General features: G+C 43.6%; 1 protein-coding gene across 1 annotated transcript in view; it reads left to right on the forward strand.

Annotated features, from left to right (window-relative positions):
* CAPN14 (calpain 14) overlaps positions 1–8,559 on the forward strand; it is a 31,908-nt gene extending 23,349 nt beyond the window's left edge. The window contains exons 16-22 of the mRNA XM_053972487.1: positions 1,101–1,158; positions 2,894–2,958; positions 3,396–3,464; positions 3,581–3,659; positions 4,780–4,896; positions 5,596–5,651; positions 5,930–8,559. Coding sequence (XP_053828462.1) covers positions 1,101–1,158; positions 2,894–2,958; positions 3,396–3,464; positions 3,581–3,659; positions 4,780–4,896; positions 5,596–5,651; positions 5,930–5,956 — 471 coding nt within the window. The 3' untranslated portion in view covers positions 5,957–8,559. The remainder of the gene's footprint in view (positions 1–1,100; positions 1,159–2,893; positions 2,959–3,395; positions 3,465–3,580; positions 3,660–4,779; positions 4,897–5,595; positions 5,652–5,929) is intronic.
* The last annotated feature ends 6,732 nt before the right edge of the window (positions 8,560–15,291 follow it).

Genomic DNA, 15,291 nt, shown 5'->3' on the forward strand with positions numbered 1-15,291 from the left:
ATTCACTGGGGAAAGCTATCTGTTAGAGAACACCCTGAAATATTGGACCTTGTCTCACACTTACTTCATCACAGTTGGATGGCAACTAACCTGTTTTGAGGTGTGAAATAGATATTGGGTGTCCCATCATCTTTCCCCCCTAATTTTCCCACTGAAATATGATCCTTACTGTGAAAGATTATTTTTAGTGATTTCTCAGGCCTGATTTGGGGTGGAGCTGACCATCAGGGATCCCACTGACTGTGGTGAGGGATGCAAGCGTTTCACCTTTCAGAAAAGGTCACTGCATTTATTTAGCATCATACCCTGTATTTGGCAAACACAATTTCACAAAAACAAATCTGCCCTTTTAATAGGAATATTTTGAAGGAAGCTGTTACTAAAAACAAGGAATGCTTTCTCTTTTTGCCCCTTGTTTAAGATTTTGGTTTTGAGAATGGTGTGGCTTTGATGTGCTAGAAATTGCCACATACTGTGAGTTGCTGGTCCTTTGCTGTCAGGACATCCAAGTACACACAGAGGCAAAGACAGATACTGCCATTTCTGAAGGCTTTACCCTGGCATGTCTCCGTGATCTGAAAGCAGGCTTTTATTTTTGAAGAGTGACATTTAAAAAAATCCTCCAAACAAACCATTGTCACAGCTGCTAAAAGATTTATAAACTTTAGTATGACAAGGGTGGGATGGAGTCTCTGCTTTGAAAAGTTTAGGTAGAAGTATTCCAAAGTTTCCTTTTTTTTTTTGGTTTGTTTGTTTGTAAATGATAAAAGGGGAATGTTTGAAGCAGATCCCTTGACAGTGTGCTTGATGGGACAGATGGCACCAGGGCTGAAAGGCCTGTATCTTCACTTAGTAGAAATTTGCCCTACTGCACTGATCTGTGTGGAGCCCTGAGAACTTAGCCTCGAGCACATTGCAGCCCTTACAGGCTCAGAATCTTGTCATATTCAAAGGGAGTCTTTTCTATCGATTTTCACAGTGGCTGGAGTGGGGCCAGAAAAGCAGAGAATGAAGATGGGGCATGCTGGGAAAACAAAAGAGGGAGAAAAGTGATTTAATACTTAGGAAAAAAAACCCTAAAATTCTCTCCTATATCACAGAATCCTGAAATAAATGCTGTTCAGCTCCAGAGGATCTTGAATAATATATCTTGGAGAAGTAAGTGCTGAGAAATAATGTTTCTGTAAAATAAACCCTCTCAGAGAAAAGCCTCAGCTCCTGTATCCATTTCTTGAATTCTGGGAAGAGAAACTGGCTTCAGTCTGACTGAACTGACTCTTTTGATGCCATGTTAGATTTCCAGAGCAAAAGGATTTGCTGGGGTGTGAATCAATATGGCAGAAATGTTATAAGCAGAGCTAATCTAGTTTGAATTTCAACAACTGAAATAATGAGGGAGGAGAGCAAGCATGGATGCAGAGTCTTAATTTGGCCTCCAAACCTAGCTTGACCTCAGCTTTGATTCTGAAACTGTATCTCATTTCAGCCTGTGCCACTGCCTCAGTTTCAGCAGCACCAAACTAGAAGATGTGGAAAGACTGGTCTGTAGGAATTGGTGTGGTGGAGGAGGGTCTTGCCTTGACTTTCATGTGCTTGCTCCATGCTGGTGTTGCTATTTACTCTTCCCTGCTGTGCATGCATAGGGCTGCCCCTTTCTCTGTGTTTGGGGGACAGGATGAGGTGCAGGTGGCCTCTGTAACCCATGCTTGTGAGAGCCAGGTGAGCCCTGAGCTTGTCTCTCTCATGTGTGACATCCACTCTGCTGGGGGCAGCCCAAAGCACTCCACAGGCTTATAATTTAGACCTTGGTAACAAATAACACTACCTGGGCAGCAGTGAGGCATTGCAGTGGCTGTTCTCTCTGAACAATGACAATGAAATTACAGATATAATGATGAATCCAGATTTTTTTCCTGGTTTCTTCAGTGGTAACAATCAATATGCAACATAGAAAATGATCCGTCCAGCTATTACAGGCAACAAAGAAGATGATCAAAAGAGTGATGTGATGCCTTTTTCACTTAAACTGAATTTGATATTACTCTCTTTTCTACAAAAGTGGGCAAGGATAGTTCTTCTGTCTTTGTAAACTGACCCACCAGGCACTGTCTTATCTGTGAGAAAACAATATTGAACAGGGAGTCTTTACTTTTAATAAATTATTAATTTTAAGAATTATTTTAAAATCTTTACAGTACTTGGTTCATATTTACTAAACAGGGCTATTACAATATTAAAATTATTAAAGCATCTTGACTTCCTGCAGAGAAGGGATTGGTGAGTTATGATTCTGTCCCTTACTCAGTGGAAGGTGCAGACCAACTGTAATCATGATTTGCAGTGAGATTAGAGCCTATTTCTGTTACTCTTCATGTAAGTTATATATGAACCAGGAATGCTAAGCTTTAAGGCAGCATCATGTTTTCAGCAGTGCCTGTACTTTTAATTATATTAACAGAGCTGGCAGCGTGTCTGAGAAAGAGAGGGAGAGATGCTTAGTACAAGGGTTTCAATTAATCTGCAGTGCTGTTCCCCAAAGCTCTTCAGGTCAAGTGACTTTTCTCAAGGTCATGCAGTAAATTCTGTTTGGGATTAGAGCTTTGGATGTCCTTTTCCTTCCATTTTCTCTAACAGCTGGAGATAGTGTACCATATTTCATTCTATATTACATGCCTGCAGGGAGCTCATATTGGATTTTCTGAGACTAGTAGAATCCATCCTGTTGCCTCATATTTTTATCATCATAAATGATACATCTTCTCAAGTGGGTGTAAAGTTTCACAAAGGCTTTGGGGCCTGACCCCTCTCAAGTAAGGGGGAATTTTGTGAGAGTCCATTTTTTTGAGAGATGTCTACTGACTCCTCAAAACATTTTTTTTTTTTTCCTCTCCAGATTTCCAGAGTTTTCGCCTCAATTTCAGTCTGGATTCCTGCCAGGGTATCTTGGCACTCCTGGATGTATCCTTGTCATGAGTGATGCTTCTGACTCATACAGTACTTTACCAGAGCATTTTTTCTTGGGCCAGACTGGATGTTACTGTGATTTCTTTACCACCAGGACATGGCCTTGCTTATTGAACTTCTCACCCTCCATAATAACAGTTCAGCTGTGACAGACTGGAGCTAGTTTGGGAAAGGGTTGACTCCTACCACTTCTAAAATCAGCAGCCAGGTTTTCTTTGACTTTAGTGGGAGGAGGATCAAGTCCATAAATAGGCACGTGGGCTAAGAAATCATTATCCTCATATTATAATTGCATGGATGTTAGAGTGGCTGCAAGTTTTTTGGTTGTTTGGGTTTTTGGTTTGGCTTTTTTTTTCTTTTTTCATTTTTTAATATATATAATGGGTGCTTCCTAATGTTTGAGATGTTCTGACCTTAATGTTCCCACTAAGCTGAATGCCACTGGCACACTGAGTATCCAGGAATTCAGAGTCCTGTGGAAAAGGCTGCTTTTCTATTTGGTATGACAGTAATTTCTAAGCCCCCTTTCAATATCTCCCTGCTCACAGTCCCTTTGGTGTCACCTGTTGGGTTTTGGGTGGTTTGGTTTGTTTAAAAGTGCTCCCTCACCCCACAGGAAGTTTTCCAGAAGAGAGACACCAACAGACCAGGAAAGCTTGACCTTGTGGAACTGCATGCAGCTGTACAGGAGACAGGTGAGCCCACAACATATTTTGGCAAGTCTCATCTTCTTGCTCATGAAAGCTGAAGAAAAAGCACAGGGCTGGGAAACATCTTGATAACTGTGTGGAGAGCTCAGAAGGAGTGGAAAACATTATAGTTTGCATGGCCTTGGCAATCTCTTCTTCCTTCTTTAGCTGGGTAAACGCATCTGAAAATTATTTTGCCATGGGACGGGCTGCCCACTCTTTTCTCAGTGTGGTCTCACACTGAGAGTTGTCTGAAACAGAAGTGTCTGACTATTTCAGAACCAATTTTTGAACCCCTCCTGTATGTTGCTAAGTGAATTTTAAAAGATTTTGTGGGGTTGTGGGGATGCAGGAGGCCAGATCTAGCTCGTATTAAATTGCTGCCTCTGCTGAAAACGACAGCTCAGGGACCAAACCTGGAAATGTGGGACTTGCATGGAGGCTATATTGGTGCCAGACTTCACTAATTCACATGCAGTGTCTGAGGCTTGGTCTAGAAATGGAAGATGATCCATATGGGTCCAAATACCGGACCGAGCTCTGCTGCTATTACTGGGGGTTGTGTGGGGGCTGGAGTTCAGTCTTGTAGCTTCCTTTGCATGTTTACACCTTAAATATAATTCATCTTTTTGGTGCATGTTCACCCAGTTCATCTGAGTCAGTGAAAGCATAGTGAGAAACCCAGGCAGACCTCTGCTAAAGCAAACTAAAATCCCAGACCATGAATAGCGAATGCTTTTGTTCCTTGCAAATGCTGCTGCTGCTTGACATTGGGACTGATGCTTTTTGTATGAGCTTCCTCTGGATTTTCTTTTTCATCTCCTTTCCTACCCTCTTGAGAATATTGCTCTTAAACCCAGCTGCTGCTATTACCCTCATATCCCATGAGCAAAAGAGGCCTCTTTGTATTTTATTTCAACTCTGGAAGGACTGTAAGTATGGGGGAGCAGACCTGAACCCTTTTAAATTTGGAGAAGATATTTTTGTGTAGAGATCTCATTTAGGCTGGCTAATATTTGATTATTTTAGGCCAGGCTTGAAAAACAAAGCTGTTGGAGAAGGGATGAAGACCACTCAGTTGTGCCATCTCATTCTGTGTTCCTTTTTTCCCCCCCATTTTATGTAGGCATTTCACTCAGCAATGAAGTCTGTAATTTGATGGCAATCAGATACGGTGACCCTGACTTACAGATCAGTTTTGAGAGCTTTGTTTGCTTCATGCTTCGAGTGGAGATCATGGGAGGTGAGGCTGGTGTTCTGTGTCTGGCCAGGCAAGCTGGGCTGCCAGCTGAGCCATGGCCCCTCTGATGCTGATCCCACTGGCAGTGGGAAGTGGGAAAATTGCAGGACTGGATTTCTGAATAAAGCAAGAGTAATCAGTTTAAAGCAAGGGAAAGATACAGAGGAAGCTAAGCTCTCTCTTTACCTCCCTGCCAGTCCCTTCCTACAGACATCTAAGCTGTACATATCAGAGTGATTAAGCTCTCTGCACATTTGCACTGGCCTTGTAGGAAAAGGTAGGCAAATTACAGACGAAAACGACTTGTTTTTCATTAAGAAGACAGCCTTGAAATACACCTTTGCCAGGAAGAAGAAAGCTTTGAAATATGTCTTTGGACTGCAGTTTGATGATGAGACAGCTGATACTCAGACCATGCTGCAGACACTTAGCACATGTCTCATAATTGTAGTGGGTAAGGTTGGGACCCACCAGCATTTTGAGGTTTTACAGATGGATGGGCAGACAGTAACATGCCTGACTTTATTCAGTTGCTCCCAGTGTTCCAGCCTTTAGGGATCTCCCAGGGACAGAACAGAGAAGCTCACATGCACTTGAGAACAGCCTACAAGATCTGCCTTTGGGGTTTTTCCCAAGACAGTGCCTTGGCTGTGGTGATCTCTTGGCTATCAGGTTAACACTCCTTATTTACTTCTTTTGCAGAGGCCTTTCGCAACTTAACACAAGATGGCAAAGGGATATATCTCCGGGAATCTGAGGTAAAGCCCATCCCCTGACTGTCAGATGCAGGCCCCTTTGCTGCATGTGGCACTGCATGTTTTATTCTGTAGCCTTAGAAAAGGTATCTTTAACTGACCACTTACAGGGCAGGTTACAAACAGCAAGGAGACTCAGGCTTCTAAGTCTGCTTTATTATGGCTTCTATTTCTTCTGGAGGTAGAATATTTCCAATGCCCTGTAGTCCAGTCCAGGTGAGAGTATGGCAGAGCTCTCACAGGGATGGATTATTTCAACCCCCTTTCCGTATTATTTTCAGTGGATGATGATGACACTTTATTCCTGAAGCAGTGCTGTAGAGGAAGAGACAACCACACCTGTACCAGGACGAGGAAGGCTGCCTTGTTTCAACTTTTTACTTCATATGAAAAATCTTTTCCTCAAGCAGACTTAACATGATAACCACAGATTTGGTGAACTCAAGTTTTACTAATTAACATATTTATTTTGAGTCCTACTTCACTTCAGACAACCCTACTAAGGAGAGACCATTGGATGCCAGTTACCACAAGTGCACAGTGTGACACCCTGCAGCATGGCTGAGTTGTTGGGGTCACCTGCTTCATGCTAATGTAATGCTGCTGTTATAGGCACACATTGTGGCAATGCCCAGAGGCTGTGCTTGGTGATGGGGCTCTTGAATCTGGGAGGGAAGAAGCCCCTGTCCTGAGTAACTTGTCACCTGATAGAGGGATCCCCGTTCTGTAGCTTCTAGGCCCATGATAGAGAGCTGGAATCTGTGGGCTTCTGAGAAAGAGGGGGCAGAGACTCACAGAATGAATGAACAGTCTTCCCTAGCCCTGACTTGGAAAGGTGATCGCAAGTATTCAAACCATCTCTTTTGCTTTTACAAGTTAACATAGCCCTATTGAAGTGGCCCTAATTTGATTTGACCAAGTGATGAGCTGAGCCTCCAGCTGTTTGTTGTATCTTGATTGTGTATTTATTTAAGAAAAGTGGGTTTTCTCTGCAGATTGAAAAGTACAGTACAGTGAAAAGTAAACTGATCCCATATTAAGAGACTGGCAGGGAATTAATGTTCTCAGTAGGGTGATACAGAAGCTTTCTGATAAAATATTTGGATATTTATTTTGTATAGGGTGAGTGTGTGTGTGTGTACTTCTAAAGTATGCAGGAAAATGTAGGTTGTAGCTAATTAGATAGTACAACTCAGGTGCGTGGTGGCTGTGAGCAGCATTAGAGAGCATGGTATAAGTGGGACTATTCACATCAAATTCCATGAGAGAGTTACTTGATGCATCTGTCTGTAGGATCCTTTTCCACTTTCTTACCATTCATTTATTTGGGCTGGAAATTTCCACGCTAAGTGACTGTTACAGTTTGCTGCTTTGATTTTTTTTCTTTTTTTTCCCTTTTTTGCATTCCTGCAGACAGCTCAATTGAGGCTCTTTTACAGTGCACAGCCTAGTCTGAGTCTGGGTGCTAAATGAAACAGAGCTCCAGTGGGAATGAACATATAATGAAAGATCACACTCTAATACCTTTGTAGGAAGGAGTTATATTAAGCTTGCATAGGCAGCCTTCCCTCTGGCTTTTTGTGACTTTTTAGGTGCTTAATCTCATAAATATTTTTTCAGAGTGCATGTAAGATTCAGGAATGAGGTGGACTGTGGATAAGAAAGTAAACATGGGCATGACTGAGCTCAGGGATGTGCTTACCACTGCACTGAGGCCTGAGCAATAGCATAAGCATATTTATAGAGGAACTCCTTTGCATATAAGTGTTCCCAGTCAGGAGGCATTAAGCAGTAAAAACAACAGCATGCACTTTATTTCCCAGAACAGTCTGTTTCTAAGCAATATCATTTTCATCCAGTTTTTATGAGAAAACTGTTAGAACCAGATAAATAGATGGCTGTGTTGGTACTTGTTTATTACAGATGATATATCTATCATCTATTGGGAGCGACCTGCTGTGGAGTCACAGGGTTCAGTGTCTGAATCAGAGCAGGTTGGAGGGAGCAGGGATACCCAGGCCCCCTGGAGCAGCCGAGGGCTCCATGTCCCACTGGGCTCCCAAAGAGGCTCCGTGTCCTGCCGGGCTCCTGAGGAGGCTCCATCAGCAGCTCCCTCTCAATGCACGTCCCTGTTTCCTTTTGTGATTCACAGCTGAACATGATGGTGCAAACTAAATTAGCCTGATTTAATTTGCACTCAACTCAGCAGGGGATGTTATAAACACTGATTTACTGTGTGCAGGAGCAGCGTTCGAAGAACCAAAAGTGTTGGTTAAGGGAGCATAGGTCCTGCTTTTCTCAGCATGTTTTGGAAAGGATGGTCCCTGGCACCTGTGGGAATGTCCAGGGGGATCTGTGTGAGTGCAGAGTGTTCACAGCAGACTGTGTTGGACATGATGGGAGGGAAATCTCTCAGTCCCAACTGGGTTTGTTGCACATTTAAGGCTGGGAGTGTGCTGGATGTAGCTCCACCACAGGCTGTGTGCAAAACTGGTGCAGGACACCCAGTTTCAAATTGCAGTTCATTTTACTGTTGTACACATTGTTTTTTCTATCAGATTTTGTACTTATTTACTTCACACCTCTTTAATGCAGAACAATGTAATTGCAGGGAGATTATTTTGCTATTGATTACTTGATCCAGGAAAGAAACAGAATTCATCCATGCCATGAATCACTAAGCGTTTGCAGCAATAAACTTTATTGAGCCATGTGACTTGCTGTTACAGAATTGTAAAGAATCTTTTACTGGAATGATTATACCAAACCATGTACAATTCAAACTGAATTATCTGGCTCACAATAAAATGTTTTTGGCAAGGGTACCTACTCGGACACTGTGAAGCTTTTATATTCCTAACAGAATAATGTTTTCTGGGCAATTCTGAAGATATATTACTCCTCATTTACAATGTGCATTGTGAAAAAAATGGTCTGAAATGCTGCTGAAGGATGCATTCGTTTGTAACCACAGCATTTACAGGGATGCTGAGCTTTGCAGTGGGTGGTATTGCTCTAGCAGAAATGAAAGAAAAGTGGGACTGTGGCTTGAGACTAGTATTGCTAATAAAAGTCCTTTTTGAAAAAGGCAGGTGCAAGAATAGCAAATAATGTCTGGAGTGGGAAGAAGAGATGGATGGTGAGGTATATTGTAACAATAAGGCTGAGATGAAATTGAAAGGAACTAATCAACCCTTTGCAAACAGAGTCTTCAGCTAGAGCTTATTGCTGCAAATACACACACACACCTGAAGTATTTCATGTTTCCTGGATATAGTGCGCATGTTGAGGGTGCAGTTGGGGTACAGCAGATACCAGTCAGCCGCACTGCTCACATGCATTCTGCATGGTCAGGGCTTCTGTCTAGATGGCAACAGGACAGGCTCTACTCTCAAGCCTAACAGGACTCTAAAAGATCTAAGACTTACAGGAATGACAAGCATAGCTGGAGAGGTCGTGGCTACGGTGAAGAGCTGTGGCAGTTTTAGGCAAAAAGGGGAAGAGCTGTCCTCTGGGGACAAGTAACCACAAGGCAAATCACCTCAAGATCATGGGCTCTTGCCCTTAGGCAGCTAGAGATGACCACCCTAGAGATACCAAGCTGGCCCAGGTTTGAGATAGGCAGAAATACTCAATCTGTGTGTTTCTTTCTGGGTAATCAATTAAATGCTGTTGAGACACTGCAGTGTAATTCTCTGTCTGAGGTCACATCTCACCTTTTACCTGTTTTACAGTGGGGTCACCAGGACTTCTGCCTTACCTAAAAGCACATTGAATCCTTTGCTAAGAGGTATTCTGTTCATGCAAATGGCTACTGCACTATCACAGCTGTCCAAGCTGTGTCAGCAGACTTTGATCACACCACAAGATGATCTGTGTGGAATGAATGATGTTGCTTTGGTTTTGATTATTAAGCAGTACATGTAATCCTAACTCCATGACCCACAAATGGACCTCTAAAGGGCAAGTTGTCATTGGACTGGCACCATAAAAATGAGAACTTTTGGAGCTTGTGGAAGGAAAAGCCTGTTTCCAGGGGCAGATGGTGCCTGAAAACTGTCCACTGAGCAGAGTGGGTGCAAAGTGTCCCACTTTGTACAGGGCAGTGATGGGAGTGAAGAGACAATATGGGGACATGGAGTCAAAGCCACTGCTAAATACAAGTGTCAACCAGTCCTCAGTCACCCACTCTCAGTTCTACAACCCACCAGGAGACTCAATTCTGGCAATGGGATTTCAAAATTTACAAACCTAAAGTCTTTTTTTATTTCCTCTGTGAGCTGTTCAGGTCAATGTTTCTTGGAAGACTGTGGAGACTTTTCTCCTAAAGCTAGTCCTGCTAGACTCTGGTTGAATGCAAACCTGTGCTTCAGTGTGGAAGAGGGTGAAAAGCTAGAGTGTGATACAGAGGAATGATGCTTTCATCATTATTCAGAAAACTGAAGGGCAAAAATTCCCTTTGTTATTATTTACAGTGCCAAGGGGAGAAAGATCAGGTCCCCAGGGTCATGGCTGCTATGTGACACAAGAGCAGGACTTGCTGTTTATTTAGAAAATAAGTACTTCTGCAGTTCCCCGGGGGAGTGATCTGTATTCAGCCTGAGGCTCTGTTAAGAGATAAGCTTTGACCCCTCAGCCTCCTGAAGTCCTCCTCCCTTTGCATACCACAGCATGGCTGCTCTGTAATCCTCCTACTGCTGGGGGAACTGGATTTTTCCCATAAGCAATGCTTCATTCTTGTTGGCATCCAGGAGCTCAAGTTATGACCCCCTCCCAAGGTTTGGGTCTTGGCAAGAAGCCAGTGATCTCTGAGAAGTTCTTTGCACCTCTCTCTCTGCACATACACCCCCACATATTCCTGTGAACCTCATGCCACCTTCCTTTAAAACTGTTGCAATGCTGTGGTAAAAAAGAAGACAAAAAAAATTTTTTTTTCTCCGTTCCCTGCTCAGGGAGCAGTTCCTAGCAGAATGAAATGCTAACGAGTGCCTTTGCCTTTCCTTCCTGCTGTGTCTTACACTGAATTAGACCTGAAAAGCAGTATCACCAAGCTTGAAGTTCAATTTATCAGTGCAGTCAGGATTGATTTGTTACACTACCTATTCTGGGGAAATGAATGTCTCCATCGCGCTCCCTTCCAGGGCAGGCAGACCTTTGTTTTGCTCACATCAGCCATGTAATGTAGGAAGCTGACATTCCACAGATAAAGGAAAAAACCTACAAAATCCTGACTAATTCTACCCAGCCTGGCAGTGCCAGAGAGTGATGCCACTTGCGAAGGATATGCTTGGCATTGTGGTGGCTGCAGATACCAGGCAGAAGTGCTTTCTACCTGGGCTTATCTGCTACTTTTTTTGTTACTGAATAAGTGTTTAATGCCGTAAGTGTCCTAGAAAATTATTCTTGGGTGAATTACATGTCCCCATTATCACTATTAATGTTACAGCTGGACCATCGTGTTGATCCTTGGAACTCAAATTCACAGTAAGAGTCAGGTTGAAAACGAACTTGGTTTTTGTACAAATTTTCAGCTGTTGTGTGAGACAAGAAAAATGAACTTTGCTACTGCTGTTGAGGAGGAAAATTTCCACTCATAATCTAGCACAGGGGATCTCCATTAGGAGAGCAGCAATTATAAATCCAGTTTTCTCTTGCAGCACATTTTGATGGAATATTTGAAATGAACATACAAATGTGGGAATTGCATTTTCAGATTCAAAAAATCCAAAATGTGATTGCTATGAAGTGTTACAATTTTAAAACACCCTTTTTTTTTCCTCCCTGACTTGTCATGCGCACATCAGGTGTGGAGGGAAGGGTTAAAAGCTAAGCACCCTGCAAAACCATGCAGAGCACTTCATGCTCCTGGAAATGTGGCTACAAGAAGGATATCTATAGCTGGTGCTCATTAAGCGAGGTGAAATGAAAGAGGTAGTTGCTCTAAAGTAGCTTTTTTTCTTCAGGTAAAAGCAGGATTTCTTTCTCATAAATATGCTGCAGCTAGACATAAATGACTTATTGCTTGAAAGCAGCTCTGCACTGCTGAAGAGCTGGAGCATAAGAGTGAGAAATTTGGTCTTAAGCTACCCTGAGTGGGTGCTTTCAGCCTGGCTGCTGGCAGCAGCAATGCTGCTCTTTGCCTGGGCTGAGGCTGCTGAGGGCTCCTGCCTCTGCAGCTCAATGCTAAGCTTCCAGAGGATGCAGGAGTGGGATTATGTTTGTGATTGTCCTGTTACTGCAGTCTCTCCCTTTCCACAGCCTTCTACAAAACCAAAGAGTTAGTTTGAAATGCTGCTCCAGAAACTGGAGCCATGCTTGCTCTGTAAGTCCTTGGGTGCAGCTCCCCATTAATGGAGTAGGTGTTTTTTTGTGCTCCTTGGAGTACCCACCCTTCTTGACCCTTCTCTACAACTTGAGTGTTTATTGCAATTTACTGTGTTTCCTTTTAAAAGGAAAAAAGAAAACAATATCAACATTACCCACTCTTCTAGCTGCTCCTTGATCTCAGATCTCAGCAGAGACATAACCTAGTCTTAAAAACTGTCTCCTACTCTTAGGGCATAGGTACGCATGTAGCAAAAGACTAACACAGATGGCTGAGGTGTTCCCCCTGATCCTCTGGCCAACATTAAATCCAGCCATTCATTAGCTCCAGCTCTGCAAACTGATGTCTGAAATCCTGCAGGAACTGGCTCATGTTGGACCAGGTGTCCCAGCACCAGGGTGTGACTGTACCCAAGGAAACGTGTGGCACAGACATTGGAGGACTTATTTTAACTTGGAGCCATGCTTGTCTCAGATCCCTTTTCTGAACCCCAGGTAGTGTCTGTGCTGAATGCATCCCTTGTGCACAACTTCTACCTTTCAGTGAGGCTGGGGAAATGTCAGCCTGATGTTAAGATGCTTGTCCTCAGGGACTCTGACTCCTGGCCTCCCAACACTCACCAGGCAGATATGGACAAGAGAAATAATCCTGAGCATCTCCAAAGTAGTTTGATCTGAAGGGCTCATTATTTTTGAACAGCTGAGTTGAACATTACTGAGAACTCAATTTCCATTTCAGCTTGCTTTTCTACTTGTGCAGGGCAGAGCGTGGGAGCAAGGCTTGGGCACTTCACAGCCTCCTCCAGATGGATCAATATTTTCCAATGTGTGCAAGTTTCCAAGAGTTTAAACCGCTGAGTTTTGCAGAACTTCAGTTGTATCAAATGCAAAAAAGAAAAGGATACTCTATCAAACCAACACATAGCTAAGCACATAAAGAATTTAGGGGATGAATTAACAGAAAATTATTCATATGCTACAAGAATAAACTGCTGAGTCCAGTAGAAGGAGCTCCCATTTATTCTTTAGTTTTATTTTTACGGTTTACAAGCACTTGGAGATACAAAATGGCAAGAGAAGTTTGGTGGGAAGGCCGTGTGGAGGTGCCATTCCTCAACACTACTCTTTAAATTATGAAAAATGTTGCTTTAAATCTGTAGAACATCAAATAATTTCTGTCAGTTCTGACCACCTAATGGAGCTGAAGGAAGCTGAGAAGTCTACATTACTTTGCTGAATTAAGGTGCCAGAACCTGAGCTAGGCACAGCTGTCACTGGAGACCTTACTCTGACAGGAAAGAAGCCCTTCCTGCTGTGAGGCAGACATTCTTCCTTTCTCAAATAATTTAAAACAACCAGAGGCAACAGACCCTCTGGTGGCCCATGCGATCAGCTGAGAATGTTTCTCCTCAATGACCTGGCATTTAGAATCATAGAGTAATTTGTATTGGAAAGGACTTTTAAAGGTCATCCAGCCCAATCCTTCTGCAGTAAGTAGGGATATCTTCAACTAGACCAGATTACTCTGAGCCTCATCCAACCTGGCTTTGAATGTTTCCAGGGACAGGTCATCTGCCACCTCTCTGGGCAACGTGTTCCAGTGATTCACCATCTTCATTGGAAAAAAAAAAGTCTTCCTTATATCTAATCTAAATCTTACCCTCATTCAGTTTAAAGCCATTCCCCCTTGTCTTACCACTACCTGGTCATGTAAAAAATCCCTCTCCCGCTTTCTTGTGTGCCCCCATAAGGTTCTGGAAGGTGCTCTGAGGTCTCCATGGAAACTTCTGTCCTCCAAGCTGAACAACCCCAGCTCTCCCAGCCTGCCTTTGTAGAGGAGGTGCTCCAGCTCTCTGAGCATCTTCATGGCCTCCTCTGGACTCAGTCTGACAGGTCGACATCCATCTTATGTTGGGAGTCCCAGAGCTGGTTCAGTACTCCAGGTGGAGTCTCATGAGAGCAGTCTCATGAGTAGAGGGAGAGAATCCCCTCCTTGGACTTGGTGTCTTTGTTTCCTTTGATGCAGCCCAGGATGTGGTTGGCAGTATATGAAGAGCTGCCTTTAGTTAACAAAGCCCAGAGAGAAGGTCTCCTGATTATTGGTAAAGCTGCTTTCCTCAGAGGCTGTAGTGGCTGCTTGTGCCCTTCCCAGGCTGGGTCCAGGAGCTGAGCTGGCTGCTTTGCAGGCCAGAATGGCAGGGTGAAGGTCCTGCAGCATCACCTCAGACTGCCTGTCTGTTCTTTGTGTGAAGTCAGTGTTTTTCCTTTGGTGAATAACCCTGGCCTGGGGATTGCTACAGTGAGGGATGAGGCTGTTCTGATGTTAACAAGAGGTGGTTGCAGTGGGATCAACCCCTTCTGCATTGCTTGGGTAGCAGGGTGAAAGTGAGCAGGCCATGGGGTAGCACAGTGAGTGAGGGGTGGGCACACAATGTCTCCATCAGTAGCCTGGCTCTTGGGCGCTGACAAGGATATGCTCACCTTGCCCTATTGCTCCCAAACTGAGGCTACTCCTGGTTGCTTCTGCTCTGTGCAGGGGCAGCCAGTCTGGGACCCCAGCCTTTCCTTGCATTCAGCACATGGAGGAGGGTAATTAAAGGAGTCATCCTTCCAAGTCAGGCTTTTTGTACAGCTCTTCAAACCTAGAAACCACTCCTTTTTCTCTTGGCACTAGGCTCAGCTTGCTGAAACAAAGATTAAAAGCCTGGATTCCACTAAAGATTCTTCAGTAGCAGCCCAAACAATCTCCCTAGAGAAGATTAACTATCCCCTGCACTGAGGGGAGTTTGAGCTTTAGCAAAATGGACTGATGAGAAAAACATAGGTAGTACTGCAAAGATGAATTTGATAAAGGTGGGCAGAGCACAGTGGAGGCGTGAAAGGCTGGTTAAGTGTTTGCTTTTATGTATAGCTGAGTTCTAGGTCTTTAGAAAAGACTTAATCTTTTCTATAAACAAATAACACATTCATTTACATGAATAATCCACATTTCTTATGCAAATCATTTGCCTGCTGCTATTTCTACTGAGAATAATATTCAGTATAATTACCACATTTATTTAGTGAATCTATTTACATAGGATAGCTCTCTGTCCATGAATGCTCTTCACCAGAGAGGCCCAAAGAGCAACAGGGGAGGCCAAGCTGCCAGTCATGTGTGCCCTGTGCTTTCTATTTTTGTTCCCATGAAGCATTCTGGGACCATTTGAGATGTCTGGGCAAGAGCAGAAGGATGCCAGCATCCTGCCTCCATCCCAGGGAGAGCACCTGCTGCTAATGGAAGGCAGCTCTCCCCTGCTCACCAGCCTGCTGTTTGAGC

This window comes from Vidua macroura, chromosome 3 (genome assembly GCF_024509145.1).
Source record: "Vidua macroura isolate BioBank_ID:100142 chromosome 3, ASM2450914v1, whole genome shotgun sequence".
Classification (NCBI taxonomy): domain Eukaryota; kingdom Metazoa; phylum Chordata; class Aves; order Passeriformes; family Viduidae; genus Vidua; species Vidua macroura.